Source organism: Eumetopias jubatus, unplaced genomic scaffold (assembly GCF_037043125.1).
Source record: "Eumetopias jubatus isolate StellerSeaLion01/CBP00866 unplaced genomic scaffold, mEumJub1_p1.0 scaffold_2, whole genome shotgun sequence".
Classification (NCBI taxonomy): Eukaryota; Metazoa; Chordata; class Mammalia; order Carnivora; family Otariidae; genus Eumetopias; species Eumetopias jubatus.
Window position 1 is genome coordinate 53,163,524 of NW_028274808.1, and position 24,369 is coordinate 53,187,892.

Sequence of the window (24,369 nt, forward strand, 5' to 3'; positions counted from 1 at the left end):
AACTTTCATGAGAATTTCTTGACAACCTGTTTCCAAAATGACCTGAGCTTGGAAGCCGTTCAAAATCAACTCAACGACTTTGCCCGAACTACCCAAAGTTCTATTCAGTAACCTCACTTTTCTCCATAACCTCCTATCCCCGTAAGACAATAAACGTTCCCAAGGCGGTCTGCAGAGTCTCCTCCCTGTGCGGGATTTCTGTCCCTCCGCCCTTCTCCCACTTTCTCCCGCCCCCGACTCTCACGTGCGGCCGCGGCCCCGCCTCCAGCGACCCTCTCAGGGGAGGAGCCTCGCGCCCTCCGCCGCCAGAGGGGGGCCCCGCCCTCGCCCCGCCCCAGGGACGGAGTCCCGCTCTACCCCACGCCCCGGTGGAACCCCGAGCCCTTGCCCCCCCCGAAGGAGGAGCATCGCGCCACCCCTCCCCTCCCCAGCTCGGGACGTATCCCGGCTGCCCGCTCCCGGGACCGTTCCGCGTCGGTCCCCGGGCAGAGCGTGCGCAGACGCCGGCCGGCTGAGTCCTCTCCGCCCGGCGCTGGAGGCGGCGTGCGGGCCTCGCCGCGGGGCTGGGGCGAGCCGAAGGGCGCGGGCCCGGAGCCGGTGAGTGCAGCCGTCCGCTCCTCGCCGTGGCTCGCGCGGGCGGGGAGAGGGGAGCAGGCCGGGGGAGGATGGTACCTGCTACCGGCGAGACAGCTCCGTGACCGACAGAAGAAGCAACCCTTACGGAACCGCACCCCGGGCCCAGTTTTTTGGTTGGGTGGTTTACCACTGTGCCGCCCAGCATTTACCCCGGGGGCCTCCCCCAGTGCCCCTCAGCCGTGTCTCCGCGGCCCCCCATCTCCTCGCCTCACCCCCGAGAAAGACTTGGGGAAAAGCAGCCATTTTAGAGTCCCTGGGGGAGTGAGTGGTTAGCCGTAGAAAAGAGGACGCCCTGACCCCCTCTCCTCTGCCGCTTTGAGGGTGGTCCGCTAGGGAGCCAGTAGCCAGCCTCACTGCCGTCAGCCTCTTGAGAGAGGGGCTTGAGGGTAGGCAAGACGTCCCCATCAAATCCTGTGTCCTTTCCGCTTCTACTCCCTTAAGGCTAGGGCAGAGACAACTTGCTGCCCCGTTTTAAATCTCCATAAGTATACCTTAAAAAATGTGCCCCTGTGTTTAAGAGATTTCAAGGATTAGGTGCATTTCGGGTGAAAGCTTTTCCAGAAGCTTCCTCTGTTGGGGATGACCTGGACACAGAGCTGCTTGAGGTTAAGATGGTGGGCTGCAGTCAGGCAAGTCTTGCGACCCAGCACTTCTTAGTATGGCCTCTCCAGTGTCTTGAAGGTCTGATTGGGGGAAACAGCACTACTTTTTAGCGAGTACAAAGCACCATCAGATGTAAAATACACATTATTGAATGTGCTGCTAATTCTAGTATATGTGCTGCCGAAGCGAGCACTGTGCTGCTAATTCAACTATGAGAAAGCGTGGCTATAGTAAGAGGCATCCTCATTTTAGAGATTTTTAATTGTTTTTTAGAATTGCAGAACTACAGTAGCTACCACTCTGCCAGGTACCTACTTAGTTCTTTGGGTTTTCATCATAACTTGCAGAGTCGTGTGCAGGCGAGGGAAACAGGTGGTTAAGTAGTGTGCCCTGGGTAAGGGGGCTGGGGAGGGACTCTTAGCTTCAAGAAGCCAGGGTACGGACCACTCAGACTCAGACATCTGAATGCTTTATACATAAACTCTGAGTGAACTTGGATGATTGGGGGCAGAGAGAGATGGGAGTCACAGACAACCATACGTCAGGGTTAAAACAACCCCAGCTGTTTTTGGTTACCAGGGATAATTATCTGCTGTTAAGCTGGAGGTGGCCTCTCCGTACTCTGAACTAACATGACCCTGTGTCTCCACTTGTCATGGTTCTGAGCTCTGCATTGTCATCACATACACAGTGCCCCTACTAGTGGGGTGGTCCTGGGAAGAGCAGATCCACATCTGTGTCTGTCCCTTACAGTCTTCTCTTCTATCACCATTTCTCCTGTAAAAGTGGGGAGATAAATCAGCAGCAATGGGTTGGAATGATTGGTATTGCTGACGGGGGAGGACAGAGAAATCGTGGAGAGGAGTTTGGGGCCCACAGCGCAGGCAAAAAGTACCCAGGGCCAGCTCCCATTCGGACTGCCACAAGACCAAAGTGGAGCGCTCCCAGGACATGATACCTTAGCACACTGTTGGTGCTTAATAAGTGTTTGCTGCATGAGGAAAGGTGAGAGGGGCTGGAAAGGGAAACCATTACTGGGAAACCGACCCACACCCTGTCACAGCTGGTCTTTGTCTTTGATCTGACCCCTCTTCTCAGCCACACCCCCTTTTTGGCCATATATACTTTTCAAGTCGATGGCAAAAACATAGCTGCTGGAAAGCTTAGAACTTGGCACCCGCCAGAAATGCTAGACAACTAGCGAAGTCAGTGGCTTCTTTTCCCCATTTCTGTCTGCAGGGATGCCGGAAGGACCATCTGTGAGGAAGTTCCACCACTTGGTCTCCCCCTTTGTGGGGCAGCAGGTGGTCAAGACAGGGGGCAGTAGTCAGAAGCTGGACCCTGCCAGCTTTCAGTCGCTGTGGCTCCAAGACACCCAGGTGAGTTCATCGGGCTTGGTCGATACCTCACGTAAATGGGCTGGCTCTGTCGGCACGTCCCATGACTCCCTTAGAATTTATCTCAAGACTTTGATGCCATCACTTCCTTGAGCCCAAGACAACCCGCCAGGACCCCCACGCAGCTCCTCCTCTTTAGGTCTGGTGTTTCTCAGCCAGAATTGGGCATCTCGGTGGCCTATGGAACTAGAAAAAGTACCCTGTGCACGCATAAGCTGGAGATTCTGATTCAGAATCTGGAGTGATTTTGGTCAGTACAGTGGACTCTGATGTGCACCTGTGGTTGGGAACTAGCAAGCACGTGAGGAAAGAGCGTAGCCTTCTGATCTGGATTCTGGTGGCCTCATCCATGCCCTGAGCATAAGGCAGAATTGCCTCACGGGGCTCCCAGGGCTCCTGTGGTCTGATTTGTGCCTCCTTCTCTAGGCCCGCTTCTTCACCTGTCCCACATCTCTCTTGCAGTCCTTTTGAACTACTGGGGGCTCCTCCACCAATCCTTCTTGCCCACGGTTTTGACATGCTGCTCCCCTGCTTGGGCAGATCTTCCTTTTTTCCCCAACTCTGCCCCCATTCCCATCCTTTTCTTGTGAGCATGGTAATTCCTTGTCTTCAGGGTTCGACCTCGCCATCACATCCTCTGAGAAACCTGGCCTGCCTGCTCTAAGGGTGGGGAGAGACTTCTCTGTGCTTGCTGGGCACCCCATACTTCCTCCTAGTGGATCCTCAGTGCTGAACTTGTCCTGCTAGTTGAATGGAGGAGAGGAGCAACACGTCAGGGCCAGTGCCCTCCTCAGTATTGTATGCCTAGCCCTTCGCTGAGTGCTGGCTCTTAGGGAGTGTATATATGATAATTGGCTATCGAAAAAATAAATTAACTCTGCTGCTGAGCTGTGTGCTCCTAAGCAAGTTACTTAATCTCTTAGCTGTAGTTTCTGCAATTGTAAAATGGGGATCAATCACTTAGCAGTTAAAATTGTATTAAACAGACTTTATGCCTGGCACAGGTGCTCAGTAAATGCTGATTCTCTTTTTTCCACCTTTCCTTCACACACACCTCGTGGGTTATAAAACCATTCTTGGTTAGAACTGAAAGAGGTCTTCTAGACCTTCACTTACATTTTCTACATTTGGAGGTGGGGGCTCAGAGAGGGAGAACACTCAACCCAAGTTGACATGGCTAGCTGGAGTCCAGGCCACCTGACCTCCGGCTCTGTGCTCCTAATGTGAGAGCTTTTGGACTCTTTGACCAGACTACTGCAAGGTTTGCAGGGGCGGGATTAGATCCGTTCATCTCTGGAACCCCAGCACTTAGCCCGAGCCTGTCCCAGAGCTGGCTCACAGAGAATATTTACGGACTGGCTGAGTGGACAGAAGAATGTGTGGACAGGGAGCCTTGAGATGGAACTGGGAGCTGGTTTCCTAGTAAACCAAGGCAGAAATTGGTGTGGGAACCCAAGAACCCTGAGGGACACAGCTTTGGGGAACTGCCTGGCATGTGGGGGCTAAGTTCTCATCATTGTGCTCCCTTCTTTGCACCTCTACCTGCTAAGGATCTGAGAGTTGAATTTGGAAAGTAAGACCTGTATCTACAACAGGGGAAAACCGTTAGGTAACAGTGAAGGGGGAAGGAGGGGAGCATACAACTAAGGCCTATTTGAAGGCCTCAGCAGAGAAGAGGTCCTTGTAGCCTGGAGTAAAAGACTTCATGGGGGTACCTTGGTGGCTGAGTCAGTTAAGCGTCTGCCTTCAGCTCAGGTCATGATCCCAGGGTCCTGGGATCAAGCCCCGAGTGGGCTCCCTGCTCAGCAGGGAGTCTGCTTCCCCTCTTCCTTTGCCCCTCCCCTCCACTCCTGCTCTCTCTCTCTCAAATGAATACATAAAATCTTAAAAAAAAAAAAAAAGACTTCATGAAGGAGGTGGGTTCTGAGTTGGATCTTGAAGGATGGAGGATTTAGATAGACCAAAAGGAAAAGAAAGCATATTTCAGGTTTGTGAGGCAGTTACAGACAGGCAAATGGAGATAGAATGAGCACAGTGGGCTAATGAAGCAGGGAAGAGATTGGCTCCACTCTGTGCCACCTGTTTTTCTGGCAAGTTCCTTCCTTGTCTTTCCTTGTTGGTTCTCCAGTTTCTGTAGTGGAATTGTGTTTGACTACTCATAACGGATTCAGAAGAACAGCTTATTCATGTCTGGAGTTTGTGGGTTTATTTTTTTCTCCCTTGACTTAATGGGAAGTCCAGAGTGGTATGGGAGCAACACGAGATCACTGGGCACCAAGCTCCTTCGGCTTTTCCCTCTCTGGGATGTGACCCTCATCCTCATGGTGATAACATGGCAGCTGAGATTCCAGCCATTACGTTCTAGGCAGGAAGAAAGAGGAAGGAAGGGAGATAGGGCAGAAGGGACCTGGAAGCTGGTTCACCTGTTTCAAAGAGCTTTTCTGGAAACTACATTTGACTATTCCCGCGTATATTCCACTGGCTGCCCCATCTCTAAGGGAGTCTGGGAGACGGAGATTTTTAGCTGAGGACATTGAGGTCCCCTCCAAATCAGCAGCTGAGGTTACTGAGGTCCCTTTAAATGGGTAGATTTGTTAGTAGGGAAGAGGGGAGAGGGATATTGGGAGGTAGTCAGTAGTCTCCTTACACCTGGTCCATTATCTTCTCCTTTGTTATACCCTCTCATTTTGCAAAGCACACATTCCAGGAGCTGCCTGAGAAAGAGTGCATGGGGGATAAGTATTGAGTCCTTACATGGCTGTTAATGTTTCTGTTCAATCTTAGTTTGGGTGGTGTGGGAGCTCTAATCCAACCCCCCTACATACTTAGACTTTTAACCAATCCTCCAATTTTTAAAAAATATATAACAGCTTTACTGAAATATAATTCGCATAACATACAATTCACCCACTTAAAATGTGCAATTCAGTGGCTTTTAGTGTCTTCACACAAAGTTGTACAACCATCACCACAGTTGATTTTAGAACATTTTCATCTCTCCAGAAAGAAACCTTGTTCCCATTAGCAGTCACTCCCCATTTCACCCCTGCCTTCCGCCCCCAGCTCTAAGCAACCACTAACCTATTTTCTGTTTCCCTAGATTTGCCCTTTTTTTGGACATTTCACATACATGGAATCATGCAACGTGTGTTCTTTTGTGACTTCTTTTACCGAATATAATGTTTTCAAGGTTCATCCATGTTGTAGTGTGTGTCAGAATTTCCTTCTCTTCAAATACTGAGTTTCCAGAGGGAACGAGTGGAGCCTTCCTCATCTCTATGCCCCTCAGAGCCTAGCACACTGCCTGGCACATTGTAAAAGCTCAATTAATGGTCAGTTAACTGAAGCAAAAACGATGTCCCAGGAATTTAAAAGAGGGACAGTAGAAATTGCCATAGTTGGGGAGGACAGAAAGATGTCCTGAGGTAGGCATTTTTGACCTGGTAAATGTTTTGACCCTGAGGGGCATTTGGCAGATATTTTCATCAGCATTATACCTACATTAGTGAATGTGCATTGGGAAGGTATTTTCTGGAGCAAGTTCTATTATGCCCACTTAATTCTTGCTCAGTTTTATATGTAGCTCAGTTAAGCCATTTCTAATATGTGGCAGCAAACTGCTGTGCTCACATTTGCAGATGAGTTATTCTGGAATTATTTAGAAAGGTAATGCCTTCTTTTAGGGAGAGGATTTCAAAGGACTGCTACAGTTAAAATTTTTATACTGATTGACAAATTGGAGATCATATCAGAGCTATGATCTCTAAGTATGTACTTTTGGAGGCCAAAAAAGTAACACAGGCATGTCCATTATTGATGCCAGGTGTTTTGGTTTTGAAAGGCTGCCTGAATTTCAGATCATGCAGAACAGGCTCATCCTGGAATCTGGATATGCGCATTACATAGTAGGGCTTTGTATTCTGAAAACAGAATACAAAGCACGTGAAACATTCTTTTATGTACATTTCCTTTTCTCATCTTCTTTTCCTGAAATGGTTTTCACTGGGTTGAGGTGAATTCTTTTCCTTTGTACGTTTTATGTGCATTTTATGGTTTGATCCATTGATCAGTTTTTATGTCAATATTCGATTTCTATTGATAGTCATTTTTTTATTGTGAGTTCTCTTGTGGCCATTTCTTCTACCAAATCCAATTTCAGTGAGTGAGAGGTACCAAATTTTACAGTGTGTAAAATACATTGTGTATTTACAGTATATAAAATGCAGTACTTTAGCTGCTGTCAATTTATGGATGGTGCATGTGCATGTGTGTGCGTACAAGCTAATTATTTCTAACAAAGAAAAGGTATTATGAATTAAATACAGAATGACAATTTGTATTTATATCTCAGCTAATCCATGAAAACATTGGGAGCATTTCCCCTCAGTTATTCTAGGGTGGTCCTGCTGTCTAGCATGGATCTATGTTACTGCTAATCCAATTCTTCTTGCTTTCAATCACTTTGAAAACCATGTGCTAACTGCCCACACCACTGGAGCAAAGAGCAAAAGCAGGTCCAAAATACTCGGCTTCGGGAAGCTTCCTCGAAGAGACAAGAGGGGATAAGTTTGCATTAGGATAAACATCTGCATATACTTCTAGCATTCCCTAAGGCCGTCTTAGACCATTCACACTACTATAGCAGACCACCACAGACTAGGTGGCTTATAACCAACAGAAATTTATTTCTCACAGTTCCAGAGGCTGGAAATCCAAGATCAGACAGCCTGCCAGACTCGGCGTCTGGTGAGAGCCTGCTTCCTGGTTCATGGACAGCCATGTTCTTGCTGTCCTCACATGGTGCAAGGGGCAAGGGAGCTCTCTGGGACCTCTTTCATAAGGACACTAATCCCATGTAGGAGGACTTCACCCTCATGACCTAATTTCCTCCCAGAGGCGCCACCTCCAGATACCATCACATTGTGGGTTAAGTTTCAACATACACATTTGGGGTGGGGGGGAGAGGGGCACAGACAAGTCCATAGCAATGGGCTTAGATCATGTTCATTTTTTTCTAGGTCCATGGAAAGAAATTATTCCTTAGATTTGATCCAGATGAAGAACTCGGGTCCCTTGGCAACGTCTCACTGCCAGAGTCTCTAGAAAAAGGAGAGAGGAAGGGAGAGGCTCAGGACCAAAAGCAGGCCTCAGGGCCCAGCAGCCAGAAAATCTCGCAGCAGTCCTCTCCGTCCCCGGAGCTTGTGGCTCCCCGTGGAGACAGTGGTGTGGAGCATTTGTGGGGGGACACGCCTGCAGGAGGTCCTGAGAGGTGGCTGCAGGTCGGCTTTGGTTTGTTTGGCAGCATTTGGGTGAACGAGTTCTCCAGAGCGAAGAAAGCAAACAAGAGGGGCGACTGGAGGGACCCCACTCCCAGGTAACGGCATGGTTGGGCGGGCCGTGGGCTGTGGCTCTGCAGGGTCTGTGGCGTTTCACACGGCCCCCGTGTGCAGGCTTCGGGTTGGGCTCTGTGGGCTCACTCAGGTGGTAACCACTGCTCTCCAGCAGCCCACTTCCTCGGAGAGAGTACCCACGATAGGAAGTAGACTGTGGTCTGCATCCACAGAGGGGTGGAAACATACTGAGACAGCTCAGTAAAAGGGAAGAACTTTCCCAACAAGCATGGCTCTTGAGAGGGGGATGGCTCTGAAGGACATTTTATGGCTTGACTAGTGCACTCTGAATTTAGGGACAGAATTGTCTTAGTTTTCATCTGCTACTGGTGAGAAGACTATCTTGGTGTGTGGAACTCTGTCCACGCTCAGGATTATTACCTCAGTGTAGATTCCCAGAGGAGTCATTGCTGGTCACTGAGAATGAACACCCTTACGGCCTTGCTTAAGTGCTCATTTAGCTGAATTCTTAACTAGTTTTGAGTTGTTTGTATACTTTGTATCAAATTGTAGAGGCTTTTGTACATTGGGTGTTCATCTTTGTGATGTGTGATGCCAGTGTTGTCTCAAGTCCACCTGTGTCCTTTGACAGTATTTGTGCCTTTTGGCATTCAAGATCTAAACATTTTTTAGGGGCGCCTGGGTGGCTTAGTCGGTTAACTGTCCAACTCTTGGTTTCGGCTTAGGTCACGATCTCATGGATGGTGAGATGGAGGCCCTCGTCGCGTCGGGCTCCACTTTCAGCAGGGAGTCAGCTTGAGACTCTCGCCCCACTCATGAGCTCCTGCTCTCTAAAATAAACCTCAAAAATTTTTTTTAAATTTCTATTTATTTTTAAAAATGTTTATATAAGTATAGGTGACATCAATGTTATATCAGTTTCAGGTGTAGAACATAATGATTCAACAATTCTAGACATTACTCAGTGCTCACGATAAATGTAGTCATCATCTATCACCAAAGAATGTTATTACAGTATTATTGACCATATTCCCTATGCTGTACTTTTCATCCCTGTGACTTAGTTTATAACTGGAAGTGTATACCTCTTAATCTTCTGTATCTATTTAGCCCATCTTCCCACCCCCTGGGATTTTAAATTTTTATGTAGTCAGTGGTGGGTATTGTCCGCGATAGCTCTTGAGTTTCCCCTCTTGCTAAAGAAGGCCCCTACTACCTAAAAGCCACACTACTCTTCCATTTCTAAAGTTTCCTAATGATATATTTTTATGTTCAGAACTGTAGTGTGTGTTTACGGTATGATGTAGGGCTAGTAAGACGCTTTGGATGTAAAGATAACTGAGACTGGATTAAGTGAGGAGGAGATTTTTTGGCTCACATAATTGGAAGTTTTGAGCGAGGATGGGCTATGGTGTTGACTCAGTTCCCAGCTTTGGGCTTCATGTTCTTGTGATTCTTCTCTCTGTGCCTTTTCCCACATGTTGGTTTCGTCCTTAGACCAGCAGCAAGAGGCTCTTGCAGTTCCAAGCCTTAGGTCCACGCAGGAAGAGAGAAGAGGGGAAGAGAGGGTCATTTCTGGAAGTTCAGATGAGCAAGGAGAGCTTTCTCAGAAACTCTCAGCAAACCTTTCATGGCCTGAAGCTGGTTCATGGGCTGATTGCTAAATTAGTCACCAGCTAGGGCAGTTTGAAATGCTCTTCACCAACAAGCCTCATCCCTAACTGGGTTTTCAAATTTATTGTCACAGAGTTAACACATATCATTCTCTTATTTTTTAAATCTCTTGTGAAGTTATGTCTGCCTTTTTCTTCTTCATGTTCTTTATTTTCCTTTGTCACCTACACCCCTTTTTTACTTACTTAGGCTTACCAGAGTTTATCGACTTTGTTGGTCTTTCAAATAAATAATATCAGTTTTATATACTCTATATGGGAAGAGTATATTCTAATTTTCCAAATATTTGAGTGGGGTCATCATTTTGTTTTGTTGTCATTATTTTTATTGGATTGTGATCAGGATATCAGCCTGTAAATTTTCTCCTTTGGGCATCTATTAAAATTTGCAGTCAAACACATCATTGATCTTTTCTTACATTTTATGTACATAAATGAAGGTAGTATGTTCATAAAAAGTAAAATCTTATGTAACTATTAAGAACAGGTTATTGCTTTGATAATTCAAACTCTCTATCCTTGCTTGTGTTTTGTTTACTTAATATGCCAAACGTGGGAAGGAGAGCATTAAAATCCTCTAGAGTGATTGTGGTTTATGAGGTTTCTCCTTGTCTTTCTAGTGTGTTTATATGTTTGCTGCCCTGTTATCCAAAGCGTCAAGGTCTCTGACTTCTTTGCAGCTTTATTAAATAACATACCCTCGGGGCGCCTGGGTAGCTCAGTCAGTTAAGCATCTGACTCTTGATTTGGGCTCAGGTCATGATCTCAGGGTCGTGAGTTCGAGCCCTGTGTCAGGCTCCACGCTGAACATGGAGTTTGCTTAAGATTCTCTCTCCCTCTCCCTCTGCTCCTACCATCCACCTCCCTCACTCTCTCTCTCTCAAAAAAAAAAAAATAATAATAAAAGCAGATCCTCTATTTGCCTTTGGTCTTGAATTCTGCTTTTCTTGATGGTAATAATGCCACTCTGTGTTTGGCTGGCCCACTTGGTCTTTTTCCACTTAGTGTGTGCTTTATAGGTGTGCTTTTTCACCTATTTTAGGTATATTTCTTACAAACTGCAAGTATCTGGCTTTTTTATCTTTTTAAACTCAAACCAAAACTCTTTGTTTTGAAATGAGGTAACTGTGGTATTTGGATTTTCTTCCATTTGCCATTTTATTATACCTTGTTTCTTTTCTTCTGTTGGATTTCTCAAGTTTGTTTCTTTCCCCCTCCCCCCCGTTTTCTTAACTCCTGTTGAGTATAAATTGCAAGTACTGCTATTCATCTTGTTTTTGTTGGTAATAATGTTTCCTTTAAATTAGACCCGTATTTTTTATTCGTTAATAACAACCAAATGTTTAATAACATTAAACTAATAACATGTCCCCCTTCTTATTGAAACTGGTTTTTTGCTCCTTTCCTTCATCCTTCTGAGAGGAGGCCTTTGAAATATTTCTACTTCCTCACTTCTTTTGTCTTGCCCACCCTATCTCCTGCGTTTGCTGAGATAGTTTAGAATTTTAGTTCCAGATTGTTGACTATATAATATTATGTGTAATTAAGTTAATTAACATTAAAAACACAGTAACATGTTTATCTTATTTGTTTTTATTCAATTTTGAAACCCTTTATTTTTGTGTGTGTAATGGTTATTAACAAGTCTATTTAATAAGGTTAGGATTCCACTGAAAAGCAGGGTTTTCATGAAAGCCTTCAGGGCTCCGCTGTATGTCATATGGAAGGGAGTAGCACTGGATTTGGCGTGAGACTTAATGACCTTATATACAGCCTTCAAGGAATCCTCCTCGGTGGGGATTTTTCGCCGTGCTCTTATGGCAAGCATACCAGCTTCTGTGCAGATGCTTCTCATCTCAGCAGCAGAGCGATTTGGGCACAGTCACACTAACAACTCAAATCTGACATCTCTTTCAACGCTCATCGAATGAGCACGAATCTGAAAAATGTGAGTCCGACCCTCTAGATCAGGTAAGCTAAACGTAATCTTTCTGTCCAGTCTCCCTGGCCTCATCAGTGCTGGATCCAAAGTGTCAGGTCTCGTGGTGGCCATGAGCCCTTTAATGTTACCTTGAGGATTAAAACTGTCCAGTTGATTGATCAATTCCAGCATCTTTCTCTGCACTTCATTGTCTCCTTCAGCAGCATCCTCAGAATGAGCTCCTCCAATAGCATCAATTTCATCGAAGAAGATAAGGCAGGCTTTTTTTGTTCTGGCCATTTCAAAGAGTTCATGAACCATTCGAGCCCCCTCACCGACATTCTTCTGTACAAGTTCAGATCCGGTAACTCGAAAAGCAAGCATCAGTCCTATTAGCAACTGCCCAAGCACAGTGTCTTGCCTGTACCTGTGGACCAAAGAGCAGCACACCCTTGGTAGGCTCAATGTCAAGGTTAACAAACCTCTCTGGATGAAGTAATGGGGTTTCAACTACTACTCAAAGTTTCTGAATCTGTTCCTTAGAGCCAGCCACATCGATGTATGTGACATTAGGTTTTTCCTCCGCCTGCATCATGGTTGACTGTTGGATCAGTCTTAAGAGGCAGCAGAATGTGAATTTGGTACTTAGTTCTGTCCATGCCGACTCTCATTCCTTCTTCAGAGTCCACAGGTGCTACCTGTTCACTAAGGTCCCCCACAAACGGGGCAAACTGCTTCACGTTGATAATGTGCTTTGGGTCCTCCGAGTCCACACTGATTATCTTTGTATACCTCGCAACCCTCAAAGGCTGTTCACTCTGCAGTGTTTGCTTTTCTGCAGCCAAATCCCAGAGCGCCGGTGGGGCCAGGCCAGTAGCAGATTCTTTCATACCAGTGAGCTCATGAAGGTTCTTAAGAGGTTGGCACAGGTCATCTTCAAGCTGCTTCATCTGCCTAGAGTCAGTGCTCTGACCATACGTTTCAGCAGGGCGATATCCCCGTCATCCAGAGCTCAGATGGGCTTCTCGTCCTCCTCATGCTCTGTTTTCCACTGATCAGTACTGAGATAATCCGGCATTTTAGGAGCGCCAAGTGCCTCAGCTCCTTAGTGATCACACAGCACCCCTCGCTTCCAGGAGTCAACACGGGTATCTTCTGATTCAAGAATTCCTTCCTAACACGTTACAGTTCTGAGCTGTGCTATCATCCAGTCCTCTAGATCTCTCACAATAAATATTACGCAACCCAGGGCCGCCCCTCATGTCCTACCCTTTTCCTCTCCCCTTGGCTTGAGGTCCCTGCTGATTGCATTTCCGTTGGGCATTTATTTTTCCTTGAGTAATTACCTCAGATACTATGGTAGATGTGTCTCTGAGGCCTTTTCCTCTACAGTTGTCCTGTCAGGGGCGCCTGGGTGGTTCAGTCGGTTGAGCGTTCGACTCTTGGTTTTGACTCAGGTCGTGATCTCTTGTGGGATGGAGCCCCGCCTCAGGCTCCATGCTCTGCACAGAATCTGCTTGTCCCTCTCCCCCTCCCCCCAAGCACATGCTTGCTCGCTCTCTCAAATAAATTAAAAAAAAAAATAAAGTTGTCCTTTTACTTCCACATCAGAATACCATCTAGGTCAGATATACGGATATTCCCCTTCAGATACGGAGTCCAGTTGCAGTCTGATTTTCTGCCCTTACACAGTAACCCATTATTTCTTTATCAAAGTTCAGGAAGTTTCTCCTGTGTCCTTGGAATGCAGGAAGCCCATGGGCGTATGGGTGGGTATGTATTTCTTGGTAAATCTTAACCTGGACTGGGAGTGGTGCCTCTTTAGCATCCATTTCTCTGTCCTTCCTAACAAACTCTGCTTTTATGCAGGTAGCCACACCTCCTGAGCTTTGAGACTTCTTTACCTCACATTGTCTTCGGTGAACATGTATGGCTGTGATCAGAAAGATGGAGCGATATATATGTTTTCTTTTAATTAGTGCATTTAGCCCTGAGATTTTTATGGTTCTGGCAGAGCCATCCCTTTTCTCTTTTGGGATCTTAGCTTCCCTGAGTGAATCTTGACTGTGGAGTGGGAGCGCTGTGGACATGTGACTTGAGTCTCGAGTGGAAGCTGTATGTATGTGTGCCCTGAGCTGCATGCGCTTAGGATCTTTTCTTTCTTCCCAGGTTGGTCCTGTACTTTGGTGGTGGCGGCTTCCTGGCATTTTATAATTGTCAAATGTCTTGGAGCTCTTCCCCAGTGGTCAGACCCACCTCTGACATCTTGTCGGAAAAGTTCGATCGAGGACAAGCCTTGGAAGCTCTGGGCCAGGAGCAGCCTGTCTGCTATACACTGTTGGACCAAAGATACTTCTCAGGCTTAGGTATGACTGATGGGAAAGGGATGGGACCCACCTCAGCTGTGCTTGAGGCAATCACTTAATCTCTTTAGCTTCACTTCCTTTGAGATGCCTGGGTGGCTCAGTTGGTTAAGCATCTGCCTTAGGCTCAGGTCATGATCTTAGGGTCCTAGGATTGAGCCCCACGTTGGGCTCCCTACTCAGTAGGGAGTCTGCTTCTCCCTCTCCCATCTCCCCTCTCCACCACTCATGCACTCTCTCTCTTTCTCCCCCTCCCCCTCTCTGTCTCAAATAAGTAAAATCTTTAAGAAAAATAAATAAGTAAACTGAGGGAGTTAGATTAGGCAATCTCTAACTTCTCTCCTGGCTTCAGAATTCACATCCTAATTATATTATCAACTGGAGTCCGCCTGTGGCCACATCACAGCATAACTTCCTAAAGGGCGGGAGCCATGTCTTCTTTCTCCTTGACTCCTCCACTGCCTGGTGCAGTGCCTGGCACACAGGATGTACTCGATTACTCAATCAGTATGTGCTGGGAACCGGAAGCTGCAATTTGCTAAGGGAGAGCAGTGCATTTGCTAATGGGGCTTCTCTCGGGCAGATGGAGCTGCCTGCTGGCAAAGCACAGGTGCCTCAGGCCTCCATCAGGATCTTAAAAGACACGAGTGAAGAAGCAGGTTCCCTCCCTCTGTTCAAGTGTCCTGAGCAATGAAACCGTGAGCGTTTCAGGTAGGGAAACGAGCTGAGCGATCTGAAAACCAGAACAGCCAACTAGCGGAACTCTAAGAACTGACTGCCCTTACTACTTCAGCAGAGGCCTAAGTGCTCCTGTGACTGGCTGCTCAGGCAATTGAGTGAGCTGATGACAAATTCACCTCATACCCAAGGCCCGAAGGTGCCTGCTGCAGGCACAGCTCCCCTCAAGAGTGGGGAGGAGGCCCCGGGGGCTCCCCAGACAGCGGCTGGCATTTTCACATCGAGACTGTGGGAGCCCCTGTGCTCTGCAGGAGAAAGAGACCTCCAGAAGGAGCCTTTGGGGTATTTACAGCAGGAGCTCATGCTCTACGGACACGTCATTGTTACCAACAATAGTAATAACAGCTGACATCTATCGCATGACTCTAACGTGCTAGTCACGTGGTTTCATCCTTCTTGTTAGTTTTCCCTTTACTCACACGAAGAAGCCAAAGCAAAGGCCGTATTTCTGGTAAGTGGTGCGGCTGAGCTCGGAATCCAGGTAGTTTGCCACGGAATTGTAGAGAAACATTTCTATGTGACTAGGGGTGTGATTATGAAGCCCTTGCAGACAGCAGTGATTTCATTCATCCATTCATCCCACACATGCTGAACGCTTGCCTTCTATCAAGTTCAACGCCTCTCCTTCAGGAGATTATTAATGGCCTAGCAAGCATGAGCTCAGTTCACTGCAACTTCAGATAGATTGTGACAAATGCCTGGTAGAGGTTAAAGGAAGTGCACCGTTGGGACATTCTGAAGAGAGTTATTGATTCCGGAAGGAGGGGTCAAGGCTGGCTTCACCAAGAATGAGGCAGGAGTAGAAAAATAATGAAATAATACTTCCTAAACGCTTTATATCTCAGGCATTATGCTTGACATTTTAATTTTAAATGGCTAATATTTTTTGAGTACTCTGTCCGTACCAGCCACAGTGCTCAGTGTGTGTGTGTGTGTGTGTGTGTGTGTGTGAGTGTGAGTGAGAGAGAGAGAATTCTCATTTACTGCTCACAAAAGCCAGGTAAGTGATCCCCATTTTACAGATGAGGAATGTGGAGCTAAGGAACCTGCCAGGGTCACATAGTCTGGTTGATCTGGACCAACCAGGATCTGGTTGAGCAGGGCTCCATCGCAGGCAGTAAGCTTCCATAGTCTGTTTTGATAACCTCTTTGCTGTGACATGGACCACATATGAGTTTTATTTCCTTTGGTCTCCACAACAGCCTTAAAGGTAAGTGTGAGCAAACCCAGTTGGCAGACAGGGAAGTGGCTCAGAGTCGGTGACTTGCCCGAGAGCCCTCAGGCCAGAGCAGGGCTGGCACCAGGTCATCCTCTGGAGCCCTCCCGCCGCCATCATGCCAGCTTCTGTTTGCTTTGCTAGTTTTGTGGATGGGGCTCCTGACCGGTGTGTTCTTTCCCCTTCCCTTGTCCTCTCTGTGCCTCCCCCCAGGGAACATCATTAAGAATGAAGCCTTGTACAGAGCCGGGATCCATCCCCTTTCTCGGGGCTCGCTCCTCAGCCCTCAGCGCCTCGAGGCCCTCGTGGATCACGTGGTGCAGTTCAGTGCGGACTGGCTTCAGGGCAAGTTCCAGGGCACGCAGCAGCACACGCACATCTACCAGAAGGAGCAGTGCCCTGGGGGGCACCGGGTCAGGAGAGAGGCCTTTGGGCCCCCGGGTGGCTTCCAGAGGCTCACGTGGTGGTGCCCACAGTGCCAGCCCAGGCTGCCCGCCGATGAGCAGGCACAGGTCCAGCTCTCCTAGGGAGCTCCCTCCTGTCTTCACAGACCCTGGCCCTTTAGGGGCCCTGATTCCTGAATGTCCAGAAAGGGGGTGCTGTCAGTGTTTGGGCCTGGCCACAGGAGCTAGAGGGCGGGGTGGGGCAGGGGGGTGGACGTCAGGAGTGTTGCCAGCCCCACCTCACTGGCTAGGTTGAAGGCGGTTCTTACAGGGTTAGGTTTTTTTTTTTTCCTTCTTTCGTTTCGGTTCATTCTTCCCATCCAATTCTGCCATTGTGAAAGATGAGGAAAAGTCGTGAGGACGATAGAGGGGAACACTTACGCAGTGCGGCAGTGAAAATGAAAGCACCTGGAAGACAGCTATGCCGCAGCATTGCTTTGCAGGTGTTTGGTTTTGCGTTTGAAACCTTGGTTGGTTGTAAGGCCCTCCATTTGAGAAGCAGGACAACGCAATTCTCTTTCTTTGTTCCCCTGGAGGGATCCAGGGGTGAGGGTGGAGTAGTGCGTGAGAGGTCAGCCTCCTGCCTGGATCCTTTCCCGTGGGTTGGAGACCCCAGGAGAAGGGTGGGAGGAGGAGAGGGCCCAGGGAATTGGCCACCTCCCTGCTGTTGCCCGTGGGCTTTAGAAAAAAGCTACTTGTCTCCTCCATAAGGTGATATATTTGTGACTGTTGGTATGTTGAACAGTGTAGGAATTGAGGGGGTAGAGACACACTGTCAGGTTGTTAGCAACAACTAGAAGAAAGTAGGACAGTGACATGAAAATAAAGCTCTTTGTTATTTTCTGTTGTCGTCTTTATTTGGCGGTCAAGGCTCTCAACACTGTGAATAACTGAGCTCCCAGTGAAGGTGGCGACATAGGGCTCTCTGAGTTGGCCTCATGAGGCCACTTCAAAGGAACAGGGTAGGGAGGGGATGAACACCCACCTGCTCTTCTGCCCATAGGTGCGCTGCCCTGACATGAAATCAGGCAGAGCACAGATGGATTTCTTCCTGTGGCACCAGCCTCTGGCCTGCAGAATGATTTGCATGAGTGCATGTACTGTGCCCCAGCACCTCCCCAAAGTTGTTAACACTGGGGAAAGCCACTTTATGGCACCCAATAACCTGTAGAATAGTTCATCTGTACTGAATACTTCCCGTGGAAAGCCTGTAGCCTAGTTCTTGCCCTATCATCTGCAGAAATCCCCATGGTGATGAGTACTCACAGTGTGTTTTATAGATGAGGAAACTGAACTCCAGACTAGAGGCTGAGGAACTTGCTTAAGATCACACGGTTAACAAGGCTCAAGGGCACACACTTATCACCCACCACTTTGTGGTCCTCTCTGTGTCAGGCCTCCATAACTGTACCCCAGTACTGCCCCAAGAGCTGGCTGACATCATTAGGGGGGATGTCCCTGAAAGTAGCCAAGCTTCTTTTGATCCATCTCCTTTGAAAATAGGCCCCTAGGAAGAAGCATCACCCGTGGTGTCTCACAGATGACGGGTTCTGTCATCCAATATTGCTCTATCTCCCTCTTGGAGCTTTGTGGAGTTCGTAAAAGCTTCCAAGAAATTCTGCAGTAGAGCAAAGTATAACACTTTGTGTTTTCAAACCTTATTTTACCATAAAACCCGTTTTACCTTTACTCTTCTTTGGAACAGAGTGTAGAAAAGGCTGTAATCCATTAAGATCCAACCTTTCTACACGCATCCTTTGAACCTGCTTCCAAATGTGCCTCTCCACGGTCTGTTTTTCCTTTGGATCGTTCTCTGCAACCAGTTTCAGCAACCCCGTTCAATCATGACAGTTCTTACATTGAGTCTAAATCCTTCCTGCTTTATGTTTCCTCTGTGTCACATATTTAAATATCTTACACAACTGTACCTCAGTTCTCTCTTTCACTTGACAGAAGTGCCAGTTCTTTTGGCCTTGGGTTATGTATGCCTAAGTAAACAGCACAGTCTCGGGGACTTAAACCACAGAAATTGCTGCTCTGGAAGTCCCGGATGCTGGAAGTGTCCTATTAAGGGGCCGGCAGGTTGGCCTCTCCTGAGCTCTCCCTCCTGGCCTTGCAGCTGCCTTCTTGCTGTGCCCTCCCAGGCCCTTTTCTCTATGTGCAGGCATTCCTGGGGCTTCTGCCTCTCCTTAGAAGGACACTCGTCCTATAGATGGCTTAGGGCCCCCAGGCTTATGACCTCATTTCACCTTAATTACCTCTTTAAAGGTCCTATTCAAATATCCCATATGGTAGGTTAAGGCTTCAATGTCAGAATTGGCTGAGGGATGTGGTGGGGGTTATGGACACAATTCAGTCCATAACAGGATACAAAAGGGTTTCGGAGAGAATCTTCAAGTTCTCAGAGGCCATCTCTCTGCACTTTTGTTTTTATAACTTAAATTAGTTTGTAAAACCCTACTTCCACACCAGATGCTCTGAAAATACTATTTGAGTAATAGATTGCTATGTGTATCTACAAGAATATATTTACTCGTGTGTGTGTGTGTGTGTGTGTGTGTGTGTTACATGAAAATATGTGGGGGGGGCGCCTGGGTGGCTCAGTTAAGCGTCTGCCTTCAGCTCAGGTCCTGATCTTGGGGTCCTGGGATCAAGCCCCACGTTGGGCTCCCCGCTCAGCGGGGAATCTGCTTCTCCCTCTCCTTCTGTGCTTCCCCCCTGATTGTTCTGCGTCTCCCTCTCTCTTTCCCCCACTTCTCTCATAAGTAAAATCTTAAAAAGTTATATGTGTGTGTATGTGTATATATGTACATATACACATAAATATGTATCCTTAATTTGAATTGACCTTTCTAACCCATACAGGATAACAGAAGTGTGAAATGTTAGGCATAAGCTGGGGCAGAGATGGTGTCCCGCACATTTCCTCGAAGTCAACATCTGATCAGTACAGTGGGTCCAGAATACAGGAGGGGAATGGGATGCGGAGGCTCTAGAGACACGAGAGGAGGGCTGGGCACCATGGCCTGCGTGTGGGTCTGCACCCATCGTGATGGGTAGAAAAGGAAAGAGAAAAACGCTGTTGCTGTTGTTGATAAAAGTGCTAGAACCTGGAAACAGTAGTGGGAATGGAAAGGAGGAGGGGTACAAGGGCATCATGGGGTCGGGCTCCTGGGTGACTAGCTGTGCAGACTCGGGGCTGGGAATGAGGGGTGGGGCGGAAGCTGAAGATGGCTCAGGCCCTGCACCCGCACTAGAGGAGCCCAGCCCAGCTGCTGGTAGGGAAGGTCAGCCAGGAGATGAGCAGGTTCTGTGGGGGAAGGTGATCAGATGTGAGGCATGTTGACCTGGGGGTACCTGTGTGGCACCCCAGGTCGGGGGACAGCATAGTTAGGACATAGGCCTGGCTCTCCACAAATGCAGGCTGGGCTGGGAGGCACAGATTTGGGAGCTTTCCTCATGTGTGAAGGTCAGAGAAGGTTAACAAGGGCTATCACATGGCATGAGAAAAGATACCAATCACAGTGGAACTGTAGAGAAAGTCTTGTGTTGAAGGGGCAAGAGCACAAAGAGAAGCCAGTCAATGAAAGATCAAATATAACAGGAGGAAAAAATAAGCTTCAGGTAGAAGCGAATAGTCCATAAGAGTGGCTTATGCTGACTTGAAGGAGGAGAATGAGAAGAGGCCTTCGGAGGTGTCGATCAAATTTGCGGTCATGATCACCTCCCGGAGAGCAATTTGTGTAGAGTGACTGCCGGTCTAAAGGGGCTGAGACCGGCATGAGAACTGAGGAAGTAGAAGCGACGAGGGTGGTCTGCCCTTAAGAAGGTTAGTCCTGAAGGAATGAGAAAGAGGAGGTCAGGGAGGAGAGTCACTTATTAAAGGGAGCTATAATGTGAGGATTTGTGTATGAGGAGTTGAGAGGAAACATTAGGAGGGCGAGAGAGCTCGCCAGCGCCAGCACTTAAAGCTGACTGGGGCCAGGATCGGGAGAGAAAAATAGATCCAGAGAAAATGCGCCGAAGGTGAGGTCTTTTGAAATACAAAGGAGGAAGGGGAAGGTTTGTAACAGCTGTTTTGGGAATTTAGAGCCACACTGGAGATCCGGGCTAGCTTGCTTCACCTCCGGACTTTCTCCCGCAGTATCCAGTAGCCGAGGGTCAAAACCAATGAAATGGATGCTGTGTTAACCCACAGTTGAAAGTGGTCAGGGTAAGAATGGGAGAAGGCCAGGAGGGTGAGAATCCTTACTCTTTAAAAATTTTATTATTACTTTTAAATTACAGATACCAAAAGATGCAAGTGATATAAAAGTTAACAGAACATGGAAGAATAACTCTCACACCTGCTCTGTCCTCTCAGGAGCAGACTTCTTATTCCTCTGATTTCAAGGATTTTAACTCAAGTCTGTAGAGTGGGGAAAATAGAGCACCTAGCGGTTGAGTTGTAGGGGTTGTCAGCACCATCAGAACTCTAGCGGAAGTACAGGGACTGGGTTCTGTGTGGAAGAGGTGTAGAAGCAGAAACGTGGATTGCGGACCGAAACCACTATGTCTCCCTTCCTAGTGGAAGGTCTCCTCACCGAGACCAACTATGTCTCCCTAGATTTTATCCATCGTGGCAGGAGGCTCTCAGAAAGTTTCAGTTAGTTCCGAAAGGAGGGAGGGAAGGGATGGCATAAGTGGAGTGAATGGGCGCTAGAAGAGAGGTGATGGGGGCGGGGAGGGGGAAGAGTGAGAATTACTCGGATTGTCTTTGTGCCTTTTGGACAGAAGGAGAGGCTTTTGCTTGGCAGAGTTGCAGGTGAGGGACGGGATACATAGAAGGAGAGTCCAGGTTTTACTCAGAAGTAAGGAGAGGTGAGATTTGTATTCAACAGATTCTAGGGGAAAGATTTTTTTTATCTCCTGAACTCGAGTTTTGTGATAATTGATATTGTGAAAAACTTGATATTTAATGTTTGGTTTCAGTGGCCCTAGCCATTCAATAAGTATTTCTGACATGCCTCCTAAATGCTGGGTCTGGGAACACAAGGAGGAAAAAAACACAAGAAAACCCTACATTAATAGGAAGAGCCTGGCTTATTACAAAAGAGTGTTAAAAGTGTTTCAGTAGGTTATAGAAAAAAATGCTGTGTGAGGGTGGGGAGGATAGAACTGTGTTCTAAAAGTTCCAGTACAGGGGCGCCTGGGTGGCTCAGTCTGGTTAAGCGTCTGCCGCAGGTTAAGGGTCCTGGGATTGAGCCCTGCATGAGGCTCCCTGGTCAGCAGGGAGTCTCCCTCTCCCTCTGTGCTCTCTCTCTCTTCTTTCCTCTCTCTCAAGTAAATAGATGCAATCTTTAAAAAAAAAGTTCCAGTACAGTCCCAATTTCAAGCATTGTTATTCCACAAAAAGTAGTGGAGACTTGTTATGTGGCAAGCACTGTGCCAGATGTTACATTTAGACAGGGTCTCTGACCTTGAGGACTTCAGAGTGCAGAGATGGAAATGAGATCACTGGAATATACCAAGTTCAGGGTGAGAGCATCCACTGAACATGATGCAAGTCCTGAGGTCTGTGGAAATAAAGACTACTGAAATAAAAACAAATGAGGCTTTTTATTCAGAGCTTGCTAGAGCAAGGGCATCAGCCATTGTCACCTGTCACCTGCATTTGGCAGAGACTCAGGGGCAGGCAGGGGAGTGGACAAGCTTTATAATGAACAAAGGGTAAAGAATCAGGTGTGCTCCAGATTGGAGGAGGCTGGCATAGAGAAGCTGGAAGCAGGCTAACCAGTAGGGGGTATCTTATGTGATTTGCTTATGAAGTATGTTTGGCTCTCTGTGGTTGGCCCTGAGTTGAAAGTTGGGGCAAAATAGAGGGACATTATTGACCTAGTCCTGACTACTCTGGGCCTATTGCTGCAGAGGTTGTGGGTCAGAGTTCTGCTATGGTGTATGGCCTGGCCACTATTTATATATGCGGTCTCCAACAGGGCACCAAGGTCAGACTCAGGAAGCTGGATTAGGATCCAGCTATGTCTCTAATAAACAGCAACACAATTACGTTAACCATGTCGGTCTCTTTCTCTGATCTGATGCCTCTGGAAGCTCTTTGGGGTCAAGCCTCATCTTGCTCATCTTTGGTTTTTTTCAGTGTCTGCCACATTGTTGGTGTTCAGTGGATGTTTGTTGAATCTAAAGAACAGATAAAGGAGAGGCCAGGAAACTTCAGAAAAGGATTTTCTGTTTGAGCTGTGATGACCCTAAGGCAGGTAGCTAGGTGAAGAGCAAGGAAGGGCATCCTGGAGGTGAATTACTCTGGCGGAGACAGGGGTATGAAGTACTGTGGCCTGTATGGGAACTGCAAATGCTGCCAGGGCTGGATCAGGGCTAGAAAGTAGGGTAATGATAGGATAGAAGGTGGTGAAAATCCAAAAAAAAACCAAAAAACAAAAAAAGGGAATGTGGGTGCCAAATGATGAGGGAGTTTTTATTTTACGCCAGAATCCTTAATTTTATCCTGAAAGGCATTTCCTTTAAGAAATTTAAAATGGAAGAATTATAGGCAAGAGAGTAATATAGTCAAGTATGTGTTTTAGATAAATTACTCAAGCTGTCACTTGGGAATGCATGGAGAGAGATGGGAAGTTGCCTTGAAAAATAGCTTGGGAGAGAAGATGGGGCTTGAACCAAGATGGATCAGAGAGGAAAGATTAAGACTAAAGAGGTTTGTTTCTTAGGTTCCATAGACTTGATGAATGGTTTCAAAGGAGGTACATGTAGGAAGAGAAAGAAGTTAGGGATGACATCAGGATTTGATAATTAGGCAACTGGGACGCTCTTAGTGCCATTAATCAAAGAAGCAGTTTCAATGGGAGAGAGATTTCAGTTATGGATATCATAACTTTGGGGAGGAGGAAGAGGAGGTACAGGTCAATTCAGTAAATATTCATTGTGCCCCTAGTATGTGCCAGGCACTGTTCTAGATGCTTAGGAGTATGTTAGTGAACATAATGAAGATCTGTCCATCATTGAGCTTACGTTCTAGCAAGAAGAAACAGACATTGAACATCGTAAGTAAATTTTGTATTAGCACGTGATAAATATTATGGGGAAAAAACTAGAACAGATGGGGATTAGCAGTGGTGGCGGGTGGGGGACAAGCGCTGCCTAGAATAGTGAGCAGCGGCGCCTGGGCGGCTCAGTCGGTTAAAGATCGGACCCTTGATTTCGCCTCAGGTTACGATCTCAGGGTGGGGAGATCCCCCGCTCAGCCAGGAGTCCGCTTCTCTCCCTCTTTGCCTGTTTGCTCGCGCGCTCTCTCATATTAAAAAACAAACTAAAAAAAAATACGACGGAGATATAAATTTCCACATCACTCTTTACATAGCGGTAGAAACGCTTCGGATCCATTTTGGGGACAAAGTGGGGTCCAAAACATTTTAAAGAGCTCCTAGAGTTGAAATTCTAGGAGTGAGTAACATTATCCAGAGGGAAGTGAAAAGCTCAGAGGGTTGTGAAGCGGGAAAAGGAAGGGTGTTACTGCTAGACCAGGTGCCCGGTGTTCTGTGGGGCTGTAAGCGCCACGGATGGCTTTTGCTCTCTAGTGTCGAAGATAACCGTGGACAGACAATTCGATGGGGGGGGGACCCACCCGCCTTTTAAAGGGTCCGCAGCCTCGCGCAGATAAGGCACAGGAGGTGCGCGTCACTGAAGAGCTAATCTGGCCGGCAGGACAAACACGACTACACACGTAGAGGGATTATTGACAAAATCGTAGCGAACTCTCGCCTGCTGATCTCTCGCCAAAAGCCTATGCACACCCGAGCCAGGACCCAATGCAACCATGTTGCAGTATCCCAACTCGGGTCTGGGTTCGGGATCCAACCTCTACGTAGGAGAGGCGGAGGAAAAGGCCACCCCCGTAGAAGCACCAATCCCGCCCGCCCGCCCCTTTCTCTTCTCCAATTAGCTTAGAGGGTACGGTCGTCACGCCAGCCTCATCCTACCGCCAATTGGCCGGCGTCTTCCTGGTGCGAGCGGTCC

General features: G+C 47.4%; 1 protein-coding gene and 1 pseudogene across 1 annotated transcript; one reads left to right on the forward strand and one right to left on the reverse strand.

Annotated features, from left to right (window-relative positions):
• Nucleotides 1-404: 404 nt before the first annotated feature.
• On the forward strand, nucleotides 405-17,184 carry NEIL2 (nei like DNA glycosylase 2). Its single transcript, XM_028114302.2, has 5 exons — nucleotides 405-597; nucleotides 2,479-2,618; nucleotides 7,655-8,010; nucleotides 13,751-13,947; nucleotides 16,112-17,184. The coding sequence occupies exons 2-5, from the start codon at nucleotides 2,481-2,483 to the stop codon at nucleotides 16,423-16,425; spliced, it is 1,005 nt and encodes a 334-aa protein (XP_027970103.1). The 5' UTR covers nucleotides 405-597; nucleotides 2,479-2,480; the 3' UTR covers nucleotides 16,426-17,184.
• On the reverse strand, nucleotides 8,114-12,698 carry LOC114217393 (26S proteasome regulatory subunit 7 pseudogene; annotated as a pseudogene).
• Nucleotides 17,185-24,369: the final 7,185 nt, after the last annotated feature.